The following is a 26,195-nucleotide window of genomic DNA, read 5'->3' as shown; positions in this document are numbered from 1 at the left end:
GCTCCCGGGGCTCCCGCTCCCTCCCGGGGCTCCACCGCTCCCGGGGCTCCCACCGCTCCCGAGGCTCCCGCTCCCTCCCGGGGCTCCACCGCTCCCGGGGCTCCCGCTCCCTCCCGGGGCTCCACCGCTCCCGGGGCTCCCGCTTCCTCCCGGGGCTCCCGCCGCTCCCGGGGCTCCCGCTCCCTCCCGGGCCGCCGGGGATGCGGGTGCCGGGCCGTCCCCGCTGGAGCTGAGCCCGCCATGGTGCCCTGCGGGGCCGTGCTGTGGCGGCGGCTGCTCAGGAAGCGCTGGGTGCTCGGCCTCGTGTTCGGGCTCTCGCTCGTTTACTTCATCACCAGCACCTTCAAGCAGGTCAGTGAGCGGCGGCTGGGGGGGTACAACGGCCCTCGGACCGCGGGCACTGCGGTCCTGAGGCTGCTGACACTGATCTCCTGAGTTATAGAATCCGGAATCACAGAATCAGCTGGGTTGGAAGGGACCTCCGAGATCATCAAGTCCAACCCTTGATCCAACCCCGCCGTGGTTCCCAGCCCATGGCACTGATGCCACATCCAGTCTCTTTTTAAAAATCTCCAGGGACGGAGAATCCACCACTTCCCTGAGCAGCCCATTCCAATGGCTGAGCACCCTCTCTGGAAAGAAATTCTAATATCTAACCTAAACCTCCCTTGGCACAACTTGAGACCCAGCCCTCTTGTCTTGCTGATGGTTGCCTGGGAAAAGAGACCAACCCCCCCCGGCTCCCCCCTCCTGTCAGGGAGTTGCAGAGAGTGGGGAGGTCTCCCCTGAGCCTCCTCTTCTCCAGGCTGAGCCCCCCCAGCTCCCTCAGCCTCTCCTCACAGCACTTGTGCTCCAGTCCCTTCCCCAGCCTCGTTGCTCTTCTCTGGACCTGCTCCAGCCCCTCCAGGGCCTTCCTGAGCTGAGGGGCCCAGAACTGGACACAGCACTCCAGGGGTGGCCTCACCAGCGCTGAGTCGCTGTAAGAGCTACATCGTAATTATTAAACACAATAGAGTTTAATTTAAACACACAAGAGGTTAAAATAGTAACGCCTGATACTGTGTCTGACAGCGACAGTGTTTCGAACCGAAACTGGAAAAAGAAAATCTCGAAGGGCCTGTTGTTGTTTGTTTTATTGTTGTGTGCTGTAACTTGTTGTAGTGTTGCTTGTTGATGTTTGTTGTATGGTGTTGTTGTTTGTTGTGTTGTTGTTTGTTGTTGGTTATTGTTGCTGTATCTTTCCAGAGAGGGTAATTGGGCATTGGAATGGGCTGCCCAGGGAAGTGATGGATTCTCCATCCCTGGAGGTGTTTAAGGACAGACTGGATGTGGCATCAGTGCCATGGGCTGGGAACCACGGCGGGGTTGGATCAAGGGTTGGACTTGATGATCTCAGAGGTCCCTTCCAACCCAGCTGATTCTGTGGTTCTATGATTCTGTGATCTCTTGTGAGCAGTATTTCCACTAGCAAAGGACTCACCAAAGGAAAATATGTGCAGCTGTGGTTATTTAAGATAATTTATACAGCTTTTGTGGTTGTAGTGGCCAAGTTCAGCTGTGTTGGCTGATCCCTTGGTGAATTTACACACCCCTATTGTACTGGGTTGTGTATCTTCCTATGTATTGCACAAAGTAACCTACTACAAGTCGTATGTTGGTTACTCCACTGGTGCTGGAGTTTGCTGTGCTGTGGAGTTTACAACTATGAGCCATTTCTAATTGTGGGAAGAGCACGTGGATTGAAGTGGCAGAAGCAACTTGTATGTTTGGTTGCACGACTGTCTTTCCTTGCAGGAAGAGAGGATGGTGAGAGATCGGAATCTCCTCCAAGTGCAGGAGCACGAGCAGCCCATCCTGTGGAAGGTGAAGTTCAGCCCGGGAAACAGCAGCCAGCTGAGTAACCAGTGCAGGAATTCTGTGCAGGGGAAGCTCCTCATTACAGATGAACTGGGTATGTTTGACACTAAGAATTTATTCTGCACGTGGCAGTGCTGAACGCTGCTTTGTCTGTCTGTCAGTGGCACTTCCAAGGAACAACTGCTCTTTATTAAGGTGTTTTTACTCAGCCATTGGCATTTTGTCCCCAGGCTGGATGAACTCCCCTGTGGCTGCACACGCTGCTGGTTTGGTTCTGTGCAGGCTCAGCTCAGGCACAGGGCTGTGTGAGTGTGGCTGTGCTGTTCCCAGGGCCACCTCAGAGTCGAAGAATTCCACTTATCTTTGCACAGAACACAAACACTGAGTCCTGCTCCATTTACTGCCATTGCTTGCAGAGCTGTTTGTGTCTCCCTGCAGTGTGTCCCTACTGTCAGAGGTGTTAGGGAGAGTAATTGAGGAAACACTATTGACCTTGTAGGGAGGCAGCTCAGGACGTGTAATTAGTGCTCAGTCACAGTTAACAACCTCATCTGACCCTTGAAACCCAAGGATATCAACCACTTGTTTTAAGTGTTAAAAGTTTAAGATCCTTTCTTGCCCTACACAAGTACTTCCCCACTGTGCTTGTTGCTCAGGCACTGGATCTTTCTTGACCAGAAATCAAGGCTGTAGAAAACCCACCACATCTTTTTTTGTCATTTGCATCAATGTTAAATTTGGCACTGCCTTAATTATGGCTGGTGCCAATTCCTGAGGTCTCTAAAAATTACAGCTCTGTCTCACGGTCTGACACTGTGGTAGTAGTTTCCATAAGGACATACACATGGTTCTGTACTACTGATGGTTCCCTAACTCAATTAATTTAGAGCTATTCTGCATGGATAAATCTAAGTCCCTTCATACTGATCTGTAAGGAGTGTTATCCAGGCACAGAGCTGTTGAGAGAACGTGTCACAGGTTTTTCTCCAGTACAATCATCACCAATCCCCTTTCCCAACAAGGAATTACGCCAAAAAGAAATCAGAACTTCAAAATTCTGCATTCAAGCACTCTTACTGTACACACAGCACACATTAGAGTAGTAGCACATATTGGTTGTGCACATAACACCAGGCTGTTTGAAACATCCAAGTGCCACTGCAAAGAATCGCTGCTGCCAGACAGAGGGGGGTCATAACCTGCTAAATGACAAATAAACCTGTCCTTAAGTTACTTGATTCCTACTGTGGATGAAAGGGGTGTGCCTTGCCCAGTTGTTACTGCTGCTGTTGTTGCCAGGGTACATCTGTGAGAGGAAGGACCTGCTGGTGAATGGCTGCTGTGACGTGCACGTGCCCAGCACGAAGCTGTTCAGCTGTGAGAGCTGCCTTCCCAACGGCTGCTGCAGCATCTACGAGTACTGTGTGTCCTGCTGCCTCCAGCCCAGCAAGGTGAGAGCACCTCCTCCTGCTTCTCAGGTTCCTCTGGGCCTAAAAGTGCTTCTTTTCCCTTAGAGGGGACAGTTCCTTTTCTTGGAAAGCCTGCAGGGACCGTCTGGCAAGCTGTAAATAAAGCTTTTAACAAAATTCATCCTTCCCACCTCCGTGGGGAAACACTGGGAGCCCTGCAAAGTGTTTCAGCTTCGGGGCAGTTGCGTTTGCTGGAGGGAAATTATTGCAGAAAAAGCTATTCCAGTTTTGTAATTGGCACTTCCCTGTGTTCTGTGAGCTTCTCTAGGTTCTCTTCCTACTGCTGGGGCCTGTGAGGGATTAGCCTTTCAGTGCTTGCTAGAAATCCTAAGTGGAGTTGCTTACTATTCCTCTGATACCTGAGTTGTTTAGGTGAGGGTGGGCTTGGGTTGCTCCTTGCTGAAGGACAGCACTGTTTTGTGTTTTTTTGCTGGCTGCTTTAGCAACATCTCCTGGAGCGTTTCCTGAACCGGGCAGCTATTGCTTTCCAAAACCTCTTCATGGCAGTGGAGGATCACTTTGAGCTGTGTCTGGCCAAATGTAGGACTTCATCACAGGTAGGGCACAAGGACGTGTCCAGGGCCCAGAAAAGCGCCCTTGAAAAATGAGTTTGGTCCTGTGTGTTGTGCTTTTATGTCCAGGGGTGTGTTCATAAACACATTGGAGCTGTGGCTGGGAGCTCACCTGCGTGTTTAGAGCAGGGCAAGTTGCACACTCTCTTTAAAAAAGAGGTGCTTAGCTAAAACCAGACTGAGTTCAATGACCAGAGAAGATCTTGGATGAGTTCTGAGGAAGGTCTATAAGGATGAGAACAGTGAGAGCTGTCCCCAGTAGCTTCAGAATGCTATTTATTTTATGGTACAGTTGGAGACTTACCATATGCTGACAATCATCTGCACAGAAACTCAAAAAGTATGTTGTAATATTTCTGTTTGTTTGTTTGTTTTAAGAACAGAGGTGAACTTCTGTTAGCCATGTGATTTTATTTAGAATTAATTTTGGTCTAAGCAAGCATTGGCCCTCTTAGAAAGTGCTGCTGGTGATCATATGCAGCTTGAGCATTTAATGTAGCAATAAGGATGGACTGCAAACACAGGATATAGTTCCAAATGTCTCCAAAACTGTTTTTTTGATTTTTTTTAACCATAGTATCTGAACTCTAGCTTTATCAAGAAAAATGCACACATCTCAAATAGCAACTTTATTGTGCCTTGCTTGCTTAGGACATTTGGTGATACTGCCTAAGCATATATATATGTATTTATTGAATCTATCCCCGCTTACTTGAGTAGTCTCCTGAAAAGGAGTTCTGGGTATGGCTCAACATTAAAGTGCTGTAATTTAGCAACAGACTTGTCTGACTCCAGTTGCTGTGATACACCAACGGGTAGAAGAATTTGGGAAATCACTGCTGTGGGTTATGGCCCTGGGTGAAGGGATGTGTGTGTGTGTTGTTACAGCTTGTCCTCCTCTCCCTGACAGAGTGTGCAGCACGAGAACACCTACAGAGACCCCATTGCCAAGTACTGCTATGGGGAATATCCCCCCGAGCTCCTGCCTGTTTGAAAGCTGAGGGATCTGAGCAACAGAGGGAAGGAACTGGAGACTGGAAGCCAAAGGAACAAGACACCAGCTGCTGCTTTACAAGAGCCTCAGTGCAAATGGCTTGTGTTGGGTGTGGGGGCAGAGCCAGAGGTGTCAGAGTGAGCAAGGAACTCTAGTTCTCTGGGACTGAATCTTGCTTCCTTCACTTTGTTGTGCACCTGTGCTAGCACTGTGCCACAGTACCAGTATTTCCTTGGAGTATTTCCTCTGTATTTTAGGATCTAGGCTGTAAAACACCGTGGGAAAAATATCTAATGTGGCTTTGCAGCTGTAAATGGAGGTTCAGTTGTGTCTCTGCAGTCCAGAGACTTTCCAGAGAGACAGGAATAATGGGAGGATTTCTGCTTTTAGAGAGAAAAGCACGCTTTGCTTCTCTCTCTGGAACCCCTCTTGACATGCATGGTGTACACTACATATGTAATTATGAATTATTTATTCATTTTATATGGATTACTAGCTGAAAGTATTGATGCTTTGCAGAGCTGGTGGTTGGTGCCTTTCAGTCCCTGTTCTGCTATGTCAGCTAGAAGGGATGTTTTAGATCCTGACTAAAGTTGGTTGGTTTTTCTTCCTCCTTAGTCTAAAGGAATTGTGTTGGGATTTGTCACTATAGTGCTCATGTTCCTCTTAGTGAGTTTAAAGCATTCAGAACTCCAATGGAGTTGTTATTCTGTCCAAGTCCTGCAGCACGAGAGAAGAGCAGGGATCCGCCCGGGGTTTGTTGTAAATACTTCCCTTGTTACTCTGCAACAGTTTCCTCAAAGAGGAGTCTTAGTTTTGTGAACAGCTCTCTGCTGGTCCCCTTGCTGACAGGGAACAGTGCAGGGCTGTTTGCTTGAACTTGGTAAATCAAATGTTCTTCACTCCTGGTTGTGCAGGAGGCAAAAGGGTGGAGCTGTTCTGGGACCTCAGTTTCATGATGTCCTGGTGCATGAAGTAATTCCAGTGTCAGAACGTGCCCTCTGAGGACAACTGTGTTGCATGAGCTCAGCTGAACAGTCAGGGTGCTTTTAATTTGCTGTTTGACACACTTGCTGCTCTGGAATCTTGATCTGATCGGAATGGCACTAGGCCAGGGTTGGTTCTCCCACAACTTCTCCTGGCTCTCTAAAGTTGCAGTTTAAATTGTCTCCCTCTAAAGGCCACACAACACAGAAAAGATGGGTAGAGAACCAGTAAAATGCTGACTAAATTTGTGCTCCCCCCTGCAAGTCACTGGGGAAAGTCTAAGCACTAGACTGAACTGAGTTGTTCTTTTCTGTAAAGTGATTCATTTCTCTTGTTTTTACCCCACCCATCTCCTCATGATTTGGACTTTGTGTGTTCCTGCTTGAACTGCATTAGATAAAAAAGTAAATAAAAATGTAGATAAAAATCTACAGAGGCTTTAAAGAAAAAACAAACAAAGGCAAACCCCAAACACAGGGGTGGAATATCCTGGTGCAAAAGAACTGTAGAATGCTGTGCAATTACATATGACACAAACAAGAAATAGTACCAACCATCTCATAAAATCCATTTGCATTGTTTTCATTGTTCTTTCCCAGAAGCCATCATGTGAAATAACGGTTCCATCAGCAGTTTTCTCTTGGAAATCTTGTTTTTCCACAGGCTCCAGAGCTCTGGCATTAGCAGTTTGTGCAGTTTGTCCCTTTGCTGCCATCCCGTGGCAACGTGCAGGCGTGTGTGAGGCTGCAGTGTGGAGTCCTGTCTTCAGAGGGTAGCAGAGGTTGCTTCTCTTTTCAGCGTTAAGCACCTTCTTCAGCCCTTCCCAGCACTCCATAACCGTTTTCCTTAGGGAAGGCCGTCAGGTTGGTCTGTCAGACCATTCCTGCTGAGGTGTATTTCCAGCACTTCGTGTGTTTGCACTGTGACTGATGAGATCAAGATGCTGATGGCCTGCTCCTGCTTTCTTTTCCAACTTGGTATTAATTCCTTAGCAGGTCATACTGCTGCTGGTTGTCTGACATCTCATTTCTCCTTGTCAGCTGAGAGGCTGGGGCTGTGGGTGCCTGTTTGGCAGCAGGTTTAATGAGAACACCTGATGGAGCCACTGGCTCTGCTTATCTGCACTGAGGTCCCTGCTGGGGATAATTGGATGGGTTCTGTGCTTTTTCATTCCCGTGGTTTACAGGAATATTAATGCTGGGGAAAAATGGTGGCAGCTACCATGGAATGGGAGAACAGGCCCAGGATTTAGTTGTACCAGTTTGGAAACTAATCTCTGCAGAAGGGGAAAGTGCTAAGTCTGCCAGGTTTAAACCTGAGCCATTGGCCTGGACAGAGCCTGCTGTTCTGCTCCACTGGGATGGTACATGAAGAAAGTGGATAAAAATCCTCCCTGTGATGGGCTGGAGCTGTGAAATGGCAAATGCAGACCTCTGAACAGTTGATGAGCCGGGATAATGGTTTCTGTATTCTCAGACTCTCACTCGTGTGGTGGCAGTTCTTTATCTCCTGTACGTGTTCAGGCTCTGATTGCTTGGAGAACTTCCTAAAACACTATGTTAGGAGTCAATTTGTGAATATAAAAGCACTGAGCACAGCAAATCTTAATCATGAGTCTTTGTTATGATCCACTTTTAGAAAGCAAATCCTTTCTTACTTCCCTTGTCATTTAGCTGGACAGGCTTGAGCTTTAGGATTTGTTCAGTCTTGTGGTAGTCACTTAACTGCAAACACACTCGATCCTTTTACCAAACACCATAATGTGATATTTGTTCTTGGGTTATTCTTGTCAGGGAGGCGTGGGGGAGGAGGTGAAAAGGAATTTTCTAACTCAGCAAGTTCCACAAAAGATGGAGTTCAGCAAATTATCGGTGCTTTAATAACAGCCCTCTTGCATTTCTTTACAACCTGAGGCAAACAACTAACTATACGCAGAGGGGGAAAAATGCCAACTTCAAAACCTGCAGGGAATGATGGGAAAGCACTTAGTTCTTCATTTTTGATCCGTGTCTAATTAAACAGACAGTTCTATCTAATATTTTTGGTCCATTAAGGTCGGACTTGTAACAACACGCAGGTTGGCTTTGTGATGGTTTTCATTCTGAGGCAGTCCTGTGGCCACAGATCTTTCTTTTTTTTTTTTTTTTTTTTTTTTATAAATCAGGGGTTTGGTAGATTAGAAATGTATGTCTTAAGCAAGAATTCTCAGGATACCTTCAGACTGAAGCATGTTTGTTGCTGTGGTCTGCTGTTTCGCCTGTGGTAAAATAACACAAAGTTGCAGAGTAGAGAGAATGAAGGAATTAATTCTGGCTGAAATCTTGCCTCGTAGAAGCTTTTCTATTATGGGTTTCAATTAAGGGGGATAGAAGCTGTAGTTGCAAATGGAATGGGAGGCAATTGTTAGGCTTTTCCATAGGTGAGATGACAATTAATCTGTTTCTACTGTTAATAGTTGAAATGAGGACTAGCACCTGATTTCTTGCCAATTTAATGGAAGCTTCTAATAAAATGCAGCTCTCATTTATCCTGTATGTTTTCCATCTCTGCATGCACCTACTGAGTCAGGCACACTAATAGGAGTCAAGGTAAATTGGAATCATGGATCAGTTGCCTGTGTTTTGTTCCTGTCCTGCCCAAAACCTGTTTAGATGTTAAACTCCTCAGAGCAAAAAGACAACTCAACATTTGTAGTTCCCAGAACTTCTGGCAGTGGCCTCACCTGGAGCCTTTAATGTACCTATTAATATGAACAAGACCTGTGTTACACAGATATGAAATATCACCACTGGAAGGAGTGGGATAAGGTTGGGTATAAGCCACGAGTGTGACATTTTTGTTTAAACACTAAAAAAAAATAATAAAAAAATAGCATTACTGACGTTATCAAATGCATAAAATGCATCCCTCAGCTCTGTCAGACGACACTCGCTGTGCTGTATCCACATCTTCAAACAGCAAAATGTAGATTAGCTGCAAACTGCAGTTACAGACGTGCTTGGTAATAAAAGCTGTGCTGTCTGAGGATATAAAACATGTTCCTACTTGGATGAGCAGGGCCCTAATTTATCTAAATCCCCCCATGCCTTAAAAATACGCATTCAATTAAAAAAATTCCAATCCTCTGGAGTAGCAAATGCGCACAAAAATACGAGTAAGCAAAGGTGATGTACCTCTTCTGATGTCTTTTTGTCTGCTCAGCCACGAGCTTCCTTCCAGGAGCATCGGAGCCGGTGCAGCAGCGAGGATCTGCCAGCAGAGGTTACCCCAGCCTTTGGAGAAAGGCTGAGCCTCCTCTCCGTGCAGCTGGGCTGGCAGAGGGCTCGGGAGCTGGATTTCACTTGGCAAAAGGCACCTGCGGGTACAGAACACCACTCGTCGCGTCGCTCCAGGAAAAAGCGTGGAGTGTCTGTCTGGAATTCTTTGGCCTGGCCACTTAAACCTGGAAAATAAACTTTACCTGCCTGGGTTTTAATGTGCTGGTGATGGTGGGTGCTAGTGTGGGAAAAGAGACGTGGTACCTCGGTAGCCTCGTTGGTAACTGTTGTATAATAAAATAACAATAATAATAACAACTCGGCCCTAGGGAGGCCACGGCTGAGGTTTCTGTGGGATTACCTTCCTCCAGCAGCTGCAAAAAATTGTTATGAGACCCACGACAACACTGTGGGAGTCGGTGACTGACAGCCCTGTTATTTCTGCCAGACCAGTGAAATAAAAATCAAACCTCACCCCGTCGGGACTTATTTGCTTCTGATTATGAAATGGAAGTTCGTTCAGGTTTGGGGGGTTTTGTTGTTGGTGCACAAGTAATACTCGGCTACAGAGGGTCTGGATAAGGAGCTGTAGTTTTTTTTGAAAGTCAATTTTTTCTGATCCCGAGTCCTGCAACTCAAAGATGGTGCGGTTGGGGGGGGGTGGGGGTGGAATTCCTTTGGAATTTATTAAGTGCCAGTAAGCTGACCGGGAGCTTTGGACCTCGTCAGGATTCTCCCTGGCTTCCTGCCAGCTGGCTTTCAGGTGAGCTCCATCCCAAGAGCTGATGTGTGTTCTTGCCCTCAAACCCCAGAGTTTGCAGTGGAAATGCTGCAGGGGAGCGGGCTATTAAAACAAATTAAGCCATCTATTTGTGAGCACTCGGGGATGTTACACTGCCTGCTCTTGTCACAGCCCTGCCACATCAAGGTTAGAGGGAGAAGGTGACTGGCTGGCAGTCACTTAATCAAAGGGAGATGCTGATGTCTCAGGTAGCCCAGGCAGGGTGAGGTTTGCATGCTCTGCTGCTTTTAACAGCCAGATAATGAATATGCTTTCCAGAACTCGTGTTCCTCACAGGGGAAGCGGCAGCTGCCTGTGATCTGTGTCGCTGTCAAAGGAAAGTGAGATGTAGTTAATTCAGGGCTGCACAACAAAGACATATTGATCAGGGCTCTCCTGGATTTCTGCAATAACAGGGACGAGGACAATGCAGAGAGCCAGGATGGCAAAACCAAACGTGCTTTGTCTTACCCCCCAAAAAAGGGTGAGTTCTTACCACCCTGAGCAGCAGCAGGTTCAGAGCAGTTCTGCTCCAGCCTTCAGAGGGGCAGTGAGATGCTGAAATCAAGTGAAAAGGGCACATCTTGCTCACGTCGTTATAAATACACTTCATTTGGAGCTAGAAGGTTAAATTCATGGATTCAGTACAAACAGCTTGGGGTGGCTCGGTTCCACATGGCATAAAAAACCCCCACAACCCTGTGTTTGTGGTGTCTGGATAAAGTCACAGTGAGCTGCTTACAGAGGTACTGAATGTTGCAAGAATTATATAGAGTGAATGCATATATTATGTTTCCTCTCTTCCTTCCCTACTAGCAGTACTTGGATGTGGATGATTACGTGCTAAATATTTACTAGAGGGTTGCTCTGTGTTTTGTTAAGTGCAAACCTAAAAATCCTCCTACGCTGGTTCTGTAATAAAAAAATGGAATTGTTATTTTTATTTCTGCAGTTGCCCAACTCGTTGCCTGTCTCCCCACTTTTTCTCCCTGTCAGTTGCCCTTAATAGCTGTGCCTGCTTTTCTTTTGTTCCTGTGTTGTGCAGAAGAAAAATGGGCACTAACAGATTTGCTAATTACTATAAAATTCTTCCCGGCCTCGTTCAGCTCAGATCATTCTATTAGCTAAAGTAATGGAGTGCAGTGGCACGATGGTGCTCCCACTTTTCATTGTCTGAGGTCTTCCTGCTGCAATATATTACTGGGATTGGCTTCTGGGGCTGTCACAGTAGCTTTTGGATTCCCTACACCTGCTGCTTTGTTTTATCTCAACGTTGCTTTTTCGCTACTGTGTTAGTTCTCCTTATCCTTCCTAAATGACTTTTAAGGGCGTTTTTGCCCCGTTTTCCCTCAGTTTTTGCTGGGAATCAGTAAGGCTGAGGATTGCTGTGCTCAGTACCTTGCCAGTCCTCTCCACTGTCAGTGCATTCACATCACTGAACAGTCCCCTGGCAGTTTGCAGCTGTACTTTTACACCCAAAGGCACAGTCTTTACCCTCCCGGCATCATTTTACTCCTGACACCTATTTTTCCTTGCCCATCAGCACTGTCAATGTCATCTTCCCCAGCAGTATTTACAGCAGCAGACTTTGGTCTCATCTCTCTGATTATATCAGCTCCAGTGATTGTACTTTCACCTCATTACTGAAATAAAGTTAACATTAATGAGAGTCATGCAGCTAAACCTCTGCTCACCTCTCCGGAAATTTATTCTAATGATGAAAAGGAGATGCATGTGGATCTATTTAAAAGCAAACCAGCTCTTTCTGCCACCCCCACCCAGCTACCTCCCAAATTCAGCAGTGAAGCCTTTTGTTATTAAGAGCTGATGATGCAAAAGAAGCCAAACTCATTATACAACATTAACAGCGACAGATTATGTTGGTTGAACGCTGATGTGCTACAGAGTTCCTTGGTGACCCGAATTTCTTTGTCCCTGCTGCTTCAGGAAAGGGTTTTCTCGTCTCTGACTCTCACAATAAATTTGCCACAAAGCTCTTGGAGGTCCTAAGGGGTGTGCTGGGAAAGTTGAAGATATTATCGAGGGGAACAGTAATCACACTTAGAAACAAGATGAAGCACTGAGAGGCAGAAACTGTTTATAGAAGACACAGCAAGGCTTTGAGCTGAAAGAAGAAATATAATTTAGATAAGCAGAGTTCATGAGATAAGTGCACATGATGCATGTGCCCAGCAAGGGGGCTCATGACATCTTGTACTGATCAGAATTTGGATTTACAACAAGAGCAGTTATTTTGCCACTGGTCACTGCCAGGGAAGCCGTATCAGGAGAGGTGGTTTGTTTGGGGGGTTTATTTTTTGTTTGTTTGTTTGTTTATTAGTTAAAGGTTAGAGAATAAGAATTCACTTTTTATTAAATCTTCTTACAAGCAGCTACTGTGACGTGGCCTCAGTCCTGTCTGAGGCCACTGCCTGCTTTAGCAACACAGGCTAACTGGGAGGGTATTATTGACTAAAAGGAATACAGGCTCTGGATCCACCTCATTGTTTGATATTTTCCTTAAATTTTACTTCTTCATGTATGAACCTGAAGCTGAGCCTGGTGGAGTTGAAGAGATCCAATATTATCCTTGCTAAAATTTTGCGTATATTTAAAAAAAGATACAAGAAGGATGTTCACCTTACACAACATTGTGAGGAAACAAACCTCTGTGTTCAAAAATAACAAGTTATGTCTTACTAAAAAAAAAATACCACTGGGCTGTACAGTGAGTGTGATGCTTTAGACCCCGAGTGTTCTAAAATGCTGCCTTAGGCTCTCAAGGAAAAAAACTAATCCAAGAATTGGCAAAATATGGTTGATTCAGAAGAGGGAGTGAAATATTCCTGTGATGGCAATCATGCTCTGACCTAATTTGGGTTCTGGGGTGGAGGTGTAGATGTGTTTTCTCCCTGGTGCAGGTTCGTGGGTTTGACCGTGGAGTTCACGAGGAAGAACACGTCGGCTTGTCACCAGGAGAAGAGGTTTCTGGGAGGAAGGCTGTTTAAGTTAGCCTTTTCAAATGTCACAATCCTAAACGAAAGGGATGAAGTCGGGCAAAGGTGACCCTTTCCAAAGGTTGGTGAAATAACGTTGCCGCCCTTTGGCGGAGGGGAAATGGGAGCCCGGCGTTCAGGAGACGTCGGCCCTGGCAGGTGGTGCAGCAGGACTGGGCTGGGGCACAGCACCTGGAACTGCTGCTGCATCACTGTCCTGCTCTGCCTTCTGGACACTTCCACCTCCTCTTGCTGAGATCGCTGCTGCTGTGCCCTCAGATAGCTCTGACTCATGTCTGGAGTCACAAACTGAGTGTGTCGGCTTGAAACGTGCCTTATGAAACAGTGACACAGGTTAGGTTTCATTTGAGAGACTTTTTGTCCTAAAGCAGCTTTTCTTACAGGCACAGACAAAAAAAAAAATACCTTCTGAATAAGCAACACGAATTCAATAATTTTCAGCTCATGTTTCATGATCACTCCCACTGCTCCCGCATCCCTCTTTTGCAAAACCAGTCTATCAGCTGCAGGTATTTCCTTTGCAATTTGTTCTTTTCCCTTTATATGCACATCCCCTCTTCTCCCACCTGCTTCCCAGCTTGGCTTTTCCTCCTCTTGGTGCCCAGGAAATGCCAGTGTCTGGCTGAATGAGCTCTGCCATAAATCAAAGTGTCATCACTTAGCTGGTAGAAGTGATTTAATTAATGCCTCGTGCCCTCCCTGGAGCCTCTCCCCACCTGCTAATCAACCTTCAGCAGCAGGAGGAGAACGTGGCCCTTCTTACAACTGTGCAGGAGACACCAAGGGAGAGACACTTGATTGCAGCTGCAGAGATCAGCCTTGACACTTGTCTGCTCCTCAAAGTGCTGCTGTCCTGGTCCCTTCCAAGCCACGCTTAACTCCATCCGTAGGGAAACCATCCGGGATCACACCAGCCACCACTTTCTGTCACCAAATGCCTCTGGCAGGTGAGGTGTTTAAATACACCCTGTTGTGCACAGGAGTGTTGTGGCAACTCGAGTGCTCTCTTGGCTGGGAGGAGCAGCTCACCTGTGAACATTCCTGTGCATTTAGCACCGACCATCTCCCAGCCAAAAATGGTTGTGCCAGTGTGGAATTACAGGGCAGACAGTCAGCAAGTGGCACCCTTTGCTTGTCAGCTGCTGAGGACACAGTTGGTGATTTGATCTCGGGTGTAGATGTACCAAAATGATCATTTCTGTGCAAGCCAGAGAACTTGTCCCATTCAGTTTGGTGGCAGGATCTGTGGCAATGGGAGTCTCAGCTTCCACCTGTTGGAATGTCCCTGATGTCCCAAACATCCCTCCTGTCCTTGGTGTCCCAGATATCCCTTATATCCCCCAAACACGAGCAGCAGAAGAATTGAGTGTTTTATTTCTGACTATTCATAGTCATATAAGCAATCAAGATAAATATGGGAAACAGCACTTGTGGGAAGCAGTGGTTCTCTGTGGTTTTCTTCTGGTAGCTGGAACAGAAAACAGGGTCAGGATTCCTGCTTTTTGGGCTTGGCCACTCCCAGGGTGCCAGATGACCGTGAGAAAAACACTTGACTGTTTTTTAGCTGGGTTTGCCCCAACTGTGATGTTTGCTGTCCTGTGACAAACACACAGGTGGGTTTGCTCCCCGCCCTGTGCAGTGACACCAGCTCAGGGGACAGAGCTCAGGGCCACAGCTCAGGGCCACAGCTCAGGGCCACCTCCGTGTCCTCCCGTGTCCCCCGGGCTGCCCTGAGCCGCAGCCCCGGGGCTGGGCGATCCCAGCCCGAGCAGGGTAATTACCAGGGTGGTTAAGCAGCTGTTTCCTTTGTAAGTCCCTAATTTGGAGGGTTCATTACACGGACATAAAAGTCCTCTCCAGGCAGAGATTTGGCAGACAGAGCCCAGCCAGGGAGCTGTTTAATCATTTGTTAGTTTGTTTATTTTTGCATCTGTTGGGCAATTCCTTGGGCATTTTGTGCACGAGGCAGCAGAAGACACAGCTGCAGTCATTTCCAGTTGCTTGCCACTGGGGTCTTCACTGATCTTTATTCCTCCATTGGTCACTTATGATTTATTTGAAGGAATAAATTTATATTACTACATTAAAAGAAATAACAGCATTTTCTGATGCTTTGCTGATTTCCTTGTTTAATGCACGTGCTTTGCTTTCCTTATTTCCACCAACTCTGCAGCTCTGTGATTGCTTATTGCTGCTTCCCTTGTTTTGTTCTAGAGTAGCAGACAAAGACAGTGTTCACTGCATAGCTTTGATACTATTTTTATCCTTTCCCCAGCTTTTTTCTTTTTTTTTTGATAGAATGGAAAATCTGCAACCAAGCTCCTTAAATCTCTATCATTTTTGGTGATTTAAATTGAGAAGAACTTTTCAAGCAGCGATTTTATCCCAGTGCAACTTGTAATAGAGTTTGTGCCTGTCGAGGAATTCTTTTTTTGGGGGAGATGCTGTTGAATATAACATCTGTAAATTTGATCTCTGAAGGCAACTGCGTCCTCAGGCTTCCTGAAATTCCACAGCATCCCTTGTTGCTGCTGTTCCAACCACACCTGAGCTAATTTAAAAGCGAGATGCACTGATACCCATGGCAACCAAAATAAAACTGCCTCCCTTGGTAGGATTTTGCTCAGGGCACAAGACTGAATAACTGGCCTTGTCAGGGTTGTGCTGCAGGTGAGGGAATGGAGCCATTCTTTAGCAGATATTTGGATATTAAGGAATCTCGTTGCTGGCAAGATGCTGAGCTTATAAATGGTTTTCTCCTCTTAGCAGTAGCTGATGACTTAAATAGGAGTTGTCATCAGGACAGCAAAGCTTGTGCTTGCAGAACACAGCCCCAAATCCTGTTCCTGCTGTCACCACAAACAAAGTGTTGGCCAGGACTCACTAATTCATTTGTCTGAAGTAAAAAATGTCTTGCCAAAATCTTTCTGTCCTTCCCTCCTCCCCCTCCAAGAAAATTGCTTTTCTATGACATGAAAAGTAACTTTTAACAGTATTGATTTCCGAGGGGAGGGGAAAAACGGCAGCCAGATGTTTCCATTTCAACGTGTTCAGGAATCTAAAGCTCGAAAATATTCGGTGATTTTTTTCCTTCTTAAAATTCGTAGGCGATGCAAATTGCTTAAACTCGCTCTTAATAAAAACAAACACAGAAGAAAAAAAAAGGTCCCCTTCAGTGGAAACAAGTCAGATGAATGGATAACGTGCAGTTGAGAGAGGGTTGGACTGGGAGCCTGCTGGGAAAGCTTCCTTTTTGTGGGGAGTGGAGGAGAAGAGGACTGTCATTCCTGAAGGTACCAGGAACGCGGGGATTTTATTCTCTCTCTGTTCTGCCTCTCATTCTCATTCCTGTGTGTGTATTAAGTGGCTCTCGCTGAGCTCGGTGTTGAGATGTGTCACTGTGATAAATCACCTTTTACTGGAGATTATATTTTTCCTTCAAAGGAAGCTGCCAGCGAGGCACATTTTAACAGTTGCAAGTGGCTGCAACATCTTCTGTCACCTTTTCTCTCTCCTCAAAATATTACTCAATAAATTCTAGTTAAGTTCTGTTGAGGACCATGTTTTCTAATGGGAGGGGGAAAATAGCTGTAAAGAAAAATCATCAGGTGTTTTTTGCTCCAGCCATGTTGTTAAGTTTATGATATCAAGGCCATACAGTGTCTGCAGTAAATTTTTCTGACTTTTAACCAACAGTTGTGTCATTTTGTCATCACTGCAGAACTTTGTTGTCGTGCTGATGTCACTCTTCTTACCTCCTAAAAAAATCCAGAATGAACATGGGATATAGTGGCTCATATTAGTAGCAAGAAAAGAGTAAAATTACTTAATTACAATAAAAACAACTTCTGGACCTTTGTTATTTTTCCAGGAGACAGGATATCTGGGACATCTTCTAGAAAAGTCTTATCAGGGTCATCAAAAGATTACTTTTTTATTTTATTACTTATTTTTTTTTTTACTTATTACTTATTTTTTTGTTGTTGTTTTGGTGAATTGTTAATTAGTTTTGACACCTTTGAGGAAATAATTTTGGCAGGCCAAGTAACAAATAATAAGTGATAAACTCGGAAAGCTTTTTGGTGTGCTCGACAGTCACTTGGAAGGTTAGAGTTTTATTCCTCAGGAACCAGCTGGTCAAATCCCAGCTGGAACCTTGAGGCTTATCAAAGAAATGGGAATTGGTTGGTTGTAGTTATGTAAAGTAAAACATCACCTCCTTCCAGAGGTGTCTGGGTTACTCAAGTATAAAACTGAGTTACTTGGTATGGAATAAATGGGGCTCCTGCCCAGGCTGCACAAACAACAGGGAGAAATGGGATATGAGTTATCCAGGCTGACCCAGCTGGCCCCTCTCTCTCTCAGGACTTCCCTGCTGGTTTCTCTCCCTTGGTTTCTTTGCTCTAAAATTTCTGAACTCGCTCCCATTTTTTTTGTTTCCTCTCCCAGATTTTCCCTTTCAAACGAACTCCACATCGTTTTGCCCTCGAATTCCATTTACAGAAGTGGTTGCCTGTGAAATATCTGTGATGTGATATATTCCTGTGTGAAAATCAAACAGTTGCAGAGTTGACTTAGTACTTCATTCTGTTCTCCTTTCCTTTTAAACTTTGCATTGCTGTGGATACTCAAAAGCCATCCTGATTTATGAATTTTTTTTGGGGGGGTTGTTTTTTCTCTTGAAAGAGATGTGAGAAAGCACCAATGTTACAGCAGGTCCCATAGAAACTGGTTTTTGTGTATAACCTGGCCAGGCATTTTCTGGTTGAATCTCTCATCTTTCCAAAAATTAGGTTTTTTTAGAAAAGGAGGGAGAAACAATCTGGGTTTTCCAAGCTGTATTTCCAGGTGTTAAATGGCAAATCACAAATGCCAGAGCCCTTATTTGGCCAATATCCTCTGAAGGTCAGTCAGTTCCTAGAAAAATCCTGACTGTCAGCCAAGGGTCCTGGATAACTCCCAGGGCAGTTGTGGCAAAGATAACAGATAGGGACATTATCCAGCCCCACCAGGATGAGGAGTGTGGCTTGGCCATGGAGCAGAGCCCTGCTCCTCTGTGCTTACTTGATAAACACTTTTAATTATCAGCACTGTCATTTGCATAATGGGGTTGGACAGCTGGCCATGCACAGGGAATGCAGTCACCACATGCTCTCCTGGGCACGGGCAGAATTCCTGGAAGAGCAGAGGGAGGGAGGTGAGCAGGAGACTCGTGGAAGAAGGAGTTAATCGTGCTGGATTGGGAATTTCTTGTGCACTCAGGGCTGCATCAAGAACCACTTTCTGTTGGTTGCAGGAAGCTGCTTCAGGGTAAACTCCTTTTTTTTTTTTTTGCCCTGGTTCAAGGAACAGCTTTTTGACAGAGATCCAAGGAACTCGTGCAGTGGTCAGCTGGGCTTTGCTACCCCGTGGTTTTGGCTCCAGCTGGAGCAGAGCTGAGCACACGCTGCCTCTCCCCGGGTCCTGGAGCAGAGCAGGCTGCAGTGGGAGGAGATGGATGGCTGTGCTACCTTGAAGGCTCTCCCACAGCTGTGGGCATCAGCAGATGGCACAGCTCTGCCAGCACCGGGCCCCAGACAATGGGAACTGCTCCTCTTCCCACGCTGCTCCAGATGGGAGGCCTGGGGAGGGAAATGGGATGTGCTCGTTTTGTGCTGGGCATTCCAGCTCTGCCTTCCCTGCCCTTCTGGGGGACACTTTTCCACCAGTGCCACACGATCCAAGATGAGCACAGCCAGCCTTGTTGTGCTGCTTTATGATTCACTTTGACCCTGCTCCTTAAGCCATCAACAGTCTTGAATGAAACTTAATAAATCCAGTAATTTCTGACACCCCACGGAGTTCCCAGCGAAGCTTTTGGGCTGCAGAGCCACGACCAGAGAATGACATTCAGAGAGGAGGAATGCAGCAGAATTAATCTGCTCCATCTGGGGCAGGCAGAGCTTGGCTGCCAGTGCAGGAAGAGTAAACAGGATTGCATCTTTCAGACTGACACAGCTTTTGGCTTAAACGAGCTTTAATTCCATCCCATTGCTGAGGCAGTTTAGTGCTGCCCATCAGCAAAAACTGCCCCTCTGGGGGAGCTGTAGAGCCCCTGTGCACGGGGCAGCATTGGCAGCTTGGGAGGATGGAGTAAAAGAGAAACAAATTGATTTTTTTTTTTTTGGTTATAAAAATCGACATTTTACTTGTCTTCGTGGCATCAGGAGTTTCCCAGTGGGAACCTCTCCCTTAGTGAAGTGGCTAAAGAGAAGTGCTGTCTGTCAGCACGTGCCAACCTCTGCCACCACCCTGGTGATGCCCTGCTAGAGATGGAATGAGTTGTCTGAATACCTCCAGGTTCTGAGGGCTCACAGGCAGGAGTCGTGAACTCTGAGGAAGGATTTGGGAAGTCAGTCAGCTCGGCAACAAACCCCTTTCCCAAAGAGCTGCTGTTATTTTCCAGATACAACATTTTCATAGGACTATCAGGTTATTTGGCAGAAAACTTTTCCTCTCACACATGAAATATTAGGGATTGGGTTGGGTTTACATTTTTTCCCCTGCTTCCCAAGTGCTTAGTGAATGAAACAAGCAGCAGAGGATGAATATTCTCATCAATCACCTTTTGTTTGTATATATTAGTCAAGACCTAAAATCCTCTTGGAGGGAAAGGGGAAAAACTTTGGAGGGTTTTTTGTTGTTTTTTTTTTTTAATTTTAGTTCCAAAGTAAATGCTTCCAATTTAAACCCCAAAGCCCATGAAGTAACTTTGTCAACTGGCTGCACAGGGGCATAAAACCACTGGGAGATTGTCCCTTCCATGGCCAACTGTGTCCACAATTGTGACCTGGCACTGTGGGCTCACCCTGGGAGCAGTTCAGGGCTCCCTTAGAACTTCCTGGGGGGATGTTCAGCAGCCCCAGGAGTTGTTCAGAGTTTTCATGTCACACAAGCGACTGCAAACATCCCGTTTCTAACCGTGGCAAACCACTCCATTTATTATTTTCCACTGCAAATTTCCTGCTCATCCTCCCTTTCTGGATAACCCCCCTCCCCTCAGTGTTTCAGAGTTTTTTTCTCAAATGATTTCCAAGTTTAACCAGCAGTGTATTTTTGGTGTGACCTCTTGGAGCCAGAACCTCAACAAATACTGAGGAGGACTCTGTAACATGAATTTACCCATTGTCTGGAATCTCCACTGTTTTGACACAAAGATAACACCTATCAGAGAACACTCAGAACAGGAGGTTAAATGTGTGGTTTTCATCACAAAATGATGAAATTTAAGGAAAATAGTGGTCAAGAATGACTGCACCCTGCGGTGAAACAAAAATAATAATTGGGTATTCCAGGGCTTGCTGTTGAGGTTGACATCCTGAATTTATTAATGACCTGGAAAAACTAGACCATAAGCTTTCAAAATGTGTGGATAAAAGCTATGGAGCTTGTAATGTCCACACAGAGATCAGTAAATCACCGGGACAATTATTATTACAGCAGATGAATTTTCATTTGGCCACGCGTCAAGTCCTACGTGCAGGCCAAAAATAAGGCCTTTTCTCTGTAGAATGCTGATGGATTCAAGCTTCCCATGTCCTCTGAGGAGATATTGAGCAGACTGGGTAAATATTTAATTCAAAAAACGTCCGCCCAGTGAGCAAGAATTTTTTAGCAAGGGACACCTTGAAGCATTGACCGTGGGCAGGGAGAAAGAGAACAGGTGAATTGCCAGGTAAGATCTTTATTCTCGTGTTCTGTGACCTTTGGTTTCTCCTAAGTCTGGGGCTTGTTTCTGTAACACCACAGTCCTATTGCTCTGCCTGCTTCCTCTTTTAATTACCAGAGCTTGGGACACCTGAGGAGCCATAAATGCCACCGAAATTTAAGTTGCAAGTGGGCAAAAGGCTGTATCACAACAAAAGGAGGTTTGACTCGTGCACTTGTGACCTTCAGTTCCTGCCTTGTGCATAAACCCAGCTGCTCATCTACTGAAACAGCATCTCTGCCCTGCTGGGCTGGTTTCCCAGCTCAGGGTCTTCTCCTCATGTTCAGGGTGGTTTGTGTTATGCCTTGGCCACTGGTCATCACCTTTATAGGGTCACAGAATCTCTTACAGGGTCACAGACTCTGTCCCAGTGGCATAGGGCTGTTCTGGAATTGCATAGGAAAACAAACTTTACCGGCTTTGTTCCTGGTGAGATGGTGGTTCTGAACTTCCCACTTTTTTAGAACACAGTAAAGAAAGGGTTTACATTGCTCACTTTGTCATCCACTCTTGCTTTTCTCTTTTCCTTATATGCTACTGAAACACTGGAATTTTAGCCTTTTAGGGACGTGAGAATTGCACAAGACACAACCTAAAATGAGTTAGCACTGCATTAAACACGATCTTGCATCATACTGGTGGTTCCAGGGACAGTTTGTGTAAACCTCCTGTTGGGCACAGAAGTGTCCTTTCATTATTATAATAACTTCCTTTCCTCTGTAGTGTTATTCTTGGGTTTCTTTGTCATGGGTCATGAAATGCACGTTCAAAAAAAGGTGTTTGTGGTTCCAATGTCACAAACCACCAAGGCTTCGTGACTGGGGATCTACTCCCCCTGGAGAAGCATCAAGCAAAGCTCTCAAAGCTCTGTAGAGGAGTTTGTGGCTTCCTTGTTTCCTTTAGGTTGTGCCACCTTGGCTTAAAGCAGCCTGAGCTAATGATGGCTTAACACCAAGGGCATGTGAGGCATTCCCAGGGCAGAGGCAGCTGTAAACCTGTGTAACTGCTCCTAAAAAAACCTGAGTTCTGCCCACAGTTTGCCCGTTGATTTGCAGAACCCCAGAAATACAACATAAAACAGGATTAATTCTCATTTTGGTTTCTGTAAACAAGCTAACTCTGGGAAGGTAACTGAGGCACTTGGCTTGAAGCTTTACAGCTGCTCTTCACCCAAAAAGAACACGAGCTGCTCGTAGCCAGATGTGGTTTGGGGATCTGCAGATCCACAGCTGTAGGTTTAGCTCTGGGCTTATTGATTTTGGGGGAGATCCCAGATGAGTTCAGAGCTGCAGGGGTTCCTGATGGCAGGGGATCATCCCAAGGTTTCCCAGCAGCTGGAGCAGCTCCTGTGAGGAGGGCGTGGGATCTGCTCCCGTTGTCAGTCAGCACTGGGGGCACTCTCAGCACCCTGCAAACAGCTGGAACGTCTCCTGGTTGAGCAGTCTTCCTCCAGAAATCCCTGTCCAGCCCCTGTGGCAGGATTGATCTTGCTGGAAGTGTGTTTATCATGAAGCTGGGGCTCAGCTTCTTCAGCAATGTCCCTCTGTCCTGCTCTCCCAGCCACTTCCCCACGGGAATCGTACTCCGGTTCATCCAGCGTCCCGGGTTATTTTGTGCCGCTCAGCTTCAAGTGCTCTTAACTTTCCTGAACGTGTCTGTGCCGCTGTAAGTGCCTGCTAAATTCCAAAAGCTGTTCCGCTGTGCCTGCTGCAAATGCTTGGAAAGGTTCCAAGTCCTGGTCTGGCATTTAAAAGGGATTTTCCGGGATGTTACAGTTCGCCCAGCGCTGTCACTCTGCCAATCCAAAGGCTTTGCTGCCTTCAAAGATACACTCCTGAATGTAGTAAAAGTGTGTTCCAAGGCACACAAAGCATTAAAAATACCATCTCAACCCGTGGCTTTATTGGCACAGACATTAAACTTCCCAGAAGTGCTGTCTCTGAGCCTCTCTCAGGCTGAGTGAGCTGCTCAGAGTTCCAGTGCTGCTGTGTGTGCACAGGCTTCTGTGACAAAGCAGCTTCTCCTGCCTAGAGAATTCCACGTGAAGGGGGAATGCCCACTTCCTTTCCTCCCAGTAGGTCATCCAAACCCAAATATCCCTACAATCCCAGTGCTTCCACGGAAGAGAGGGGTGAAATAACACGTGGGAGCAGCCCTTTGGGTCTGTTTATTCTGAAAATAGACAAGTCTGTGGCAGCAGTGATATGACACTGTTAAAAACCGAGTTACTAAGTGTTTAAAAGGCGGGGTGAGTGGGAGAGAATATATTTAGCAATAATTTAAGTGCTGCTTCCCTGAACTGAGTGCTTTACTGTGTCTAATATAAACTGAACTGCTTGTAATGAAAAGGTTGACCCTGTCTCTACACACAGTGCAAACCTGACAGAAGTGAAATGAGAATAGTTACTGCTGAATGGCTTAGACAAAACAAACCAGAAAATCCTGCAAAGTGGCACATATGGTTTAAACTGTGCTGTTGAAGCCACTGAAAATTTAAGGCTGTTCAAATGAAGCTGCCCTGGAATGATTATTCAGATCCCAAAGGTGGCACTTTGTTATGAATTTAAACGTCAGGCTTTAACCAAACACAAGTATTAGGATCAAATCTAAGGTGAGTGGCTGAAATGTAACTGATGGTAAAAGGTCAGATAAAGCTGCTTAAAGATATATCTCTATAGATAGATAGATAGATAGATAGATAGATAGATAGATAGATAGATATACTGACCTTACACCATCATAGAATCCTAGAATGGTTTGGGTTGGAAGGGAACTTAAAGATCATCTTGTTCCAACCCCCTGCCATGGGCAGGGACACCTTCCACCAGCCCAGCTTGCTCCAAGTTTATCCAGCCTGGCCTTGGACACTTCCAGGGATCCAGGGGCAGCCACAGCTTCTCTGGGCAACCTGTGCCAGGGCCTCTCCACCCTCACAGCCAGGAATTCCTTCCCAATATCCCATCTAACCCTGCCCTCTGTCAGCTTAAAGCCATTCCCCTTGCATGGAGCCCCTCTCCAGCCTTCCTGTGCACCCCCAAGTGCAGGACTTTGGTGATCCCCAATGTTTTAAACACGGATCCCGTGTCTGTGAGTATTTCTGGGAATACTCAGGGTGATGGCAGGGGGTGAGTTTGCCTGGCTGGCTGAGCCATTTCCAGAGCTGCAGGCTGAGGTCCCAGCAGTGACTCTGGAATGCTGCAGGTGGCTGTGGAGACCATCTCATCTGCCCTGGCCTTGCTGGTTATCCACTGGTCAGCTCCGAGCGTTCCATGTCCTCATGAGAACAGCAACCAGGAGAGCAGAGGTTTGCCAGGACAGCCAAGCTGGTTCTCTAGGATATAATTAAAGTGCTGACAAGCCCAGACATAAGACACATAATAAATTAGTTATAGTGCCTGAGTAAGAGGGATGAACTCTGCTGCAAAGGCAATTACGCAGAATTCCAGCCTTGGGACCACTTCCACGCGTTCTCGTGCGTTGGGAAATCACATATAAATTTTATGTGTCTGTAGAAAAACGGAGAAATTATTAACATAATATTATCATAAACATATAAATTTTTAAAGTCCAAGTGAGATCTAGGAAGGTTGTTGCAATAGCACCTGGTTTTGACAGCGCTGTCATCCCTCTGGCTTTAGGAGCAAAGCAACCACAGTTTGCACGGAAACGCTCTTTATCTGCTCCTAGATGGAACAACTGGACTTTTAATTACTGAGCTGATATTTAAAACACTCAGCAATCTGCTATTAAAAAACTACCAGAGCTGGGTTTCACAAGATTGCTTCTTCAGAGGTGATAAACATGCTGGCTGTGTTCAAGTGGTTTTCAAGCCCTGCAATCACCACAGGAGCTATTTTAAATGCTGCATTTGCTAGTTTTCCATTTTGTCATTTGCTCTTATTTTAATTTTTTCGGTGTTTTTCATCCCTTCTGGCCTCATTCAGCTTGCATTTAGCATACCCATTTGTTTGTGTTGGAGGATAATTTTACTCATACGAGGCAGGCAGATGACTGGATTTTTATATCTTTTGTTTTAAAATCCATTTCATGGAGGGTGGAGAGGGCTGGGAAGGGCCCTAGAAGAGCTGCTGACCCTTAAAGAGCAGTTATCATTTCCCTGGCAATAACTTTGCCACTTGTCTTCTGAAAGGAATTGCCTGCTGTGCTTCAAATAATGAGGGACATTGTTATATTTGCTTTCAAAAAGGCTGAACAGCTAAGATACCAAATAATTTATTTTTTCTTATTATAGGAGAACTGGAGCTATTTTCCCTATTGGCAGTGTGGTTCAGCTTGGTTGTGAGTGGTAAAGTAAGGATGTACATTTTAGACCTAAAAGAACAAGAATAGAAGGTGTGTCATGACCAGCAGTATTTCCTATTTGAGGGTGTCACTGAACTGCACCAATGCCTGGAGGAAAGAAGGTGACAGTGGAACTGGCACACTGTGGACACTATCCATGGGAATCTGGGACAAATGGCTGTAGAAAATTAAATGTCCTGTTGGATCTTCAGGGGCTTTAGCTTTTCAGATCTCGGGCAGATCGTTTGCAAGCCGAGCAAAAGTGGCAGAAGAAGCTTCGAGGTGGAGAAAGACAACATCAAACACAAAGCACTTATCTGTAAACCTGAGCAGTGCACAATTCCACTGAGGAAAAACAATGATGTAATCAAAATTAAATGGAGTCCAGGACATTATTAGGATTAGCATCCCCATTGATTAAATGGGTTGCTGACAGCAGCAGCGCTGCTGGGCTATCAGCCTTGCACTCCTGTTTGACATCTTAAAAGAAAATGATGGATGCCACCAAGGTTTTTGCCTTTGTTTGCGTGATGTAAGAGAATTTATTTGATGGGTTTCAGATCCATCAGGTCCTGCCAGCTTAGTAGGATCCCGAGCACATCAAAATATTTACCTCTTATCTTAATTGGAGGCGAGTTGAATTTGTTCCTTCTACTGTGGTTCCAAAAGCAAGGGCCTGCCTACCTGCACTTTGAACTGAATTAACAAAACTCTGCTTGGATTTATTCTGACTACTATTATTATGATTATTATTATGATTATTATTGTTGTTTCAGTGCAGGTCTGCACGTACAGCCCTCCCCTGGCCGCGGCGTCTCAAGGCCGACTCACTCCTGGTTGGTGTGTGAGGAGCTTTGATCCCCGGCCTCCACGGCGCTTTTCCAGGGCTGCCTGTTTTCCAGGCATTTTGCAGGCAGTGCAGCTGGACACTTGGCTGGGGCTCTCCTTTCAGGAAGGCACATCCTCTGCCTCGTGCCTGGCAGCGGGACCCCTGTGGCGGTGCCAAGGCGGCGGAGCGGCGGCTCGGCCGCGTCCTGGCAGCGGCGCCGGGCACAGATTGTCACTGACCTCTCGTGGAACCCGATAATTGGGATGGACCTGCTCCAGCCCTGCAAGGGCACACTCCATCCCCTCTGCTCCTGGCTCTGCTAAGCTGGTCTAAAAACCTCTTGAAAAGGGAACATTCGGCTGGAAATGAAGAGGGGTGCGCCG

General features: G+C 46.1%; 1 protein-coding gene and 1 long non-coding RNA gene across 3 annotated transcripts; both read left to right on the top strand.

Annotated features, from left to right (window-relative positions):
* Nucleotides 1-127: 127 nt before the first annotated feature.
* SPRING1 (SREBF pathway regulator in golgi 1) lies at nucleotides 128-6,445 on the top strand. The gene is made up of 5 exons (XM_027731340.2): nucleotides 128-351; nucleotides 1,795-1,951; nucleotides 3,157-3,308; nucleotides 3,770-3,883; nucleotides 4,809-6,445. The coding sequence occupies exons 1-5, from the start codon at nucleotides 241-243 to the stop codon at nucleotides 4,890-4,892; spliced, it is 618 nt and encodes a 205-aa protein (XP_027587141.1). The 5' UTR covers nucleotides 128-240; the 3' UTR covers nucleotides 4,893-6,445.
* Nucleotides 6,446-22,754: 16,309 nt separating this feature from the next.
* On the top strand, nucleotides 22,755-25,378 carry LOC113993325. 2 transcript variants are annotated; one of them, XR_003542596.2, is made up of 3 exons: nucleotides 22,755-22,842; nucleotides 23,054-23,292; nucleotides 24,934-25,378. It is a non-coding gene; the product is annotated as an uncharacterized LOC113993325 (long non-coding RNA). The 2 variants fall into 2 exon arrangements; XR_003542597.2 differs by having other exon boundaries at nucleotides 22,813-22,929.
* Nucleotides 25,379-26,195: the final 817 nt, after the last annotated feature.

Source organism: Pipra filicauda, unplaced genomic scaffold, assembly GCF_003945595.2.
Source record: "Pipra filicauda isolate LSUMZ 115617 unplaced genomic scaffold, ASM394559v2 scaffold656_size334665_pilon, whole genome shotgun sequence".
Lineage (NCBI taxonomy): Eukaryota > Metazoa > Chordata > Aves > Passeriformes > Pipridae > Pipra > Pipra filicauda.
The sequence above is the reverse complement of the archived record's forward strand: the minus strand, read 5'-3'. Positions and strand labels throughout refer to the sequence as shown.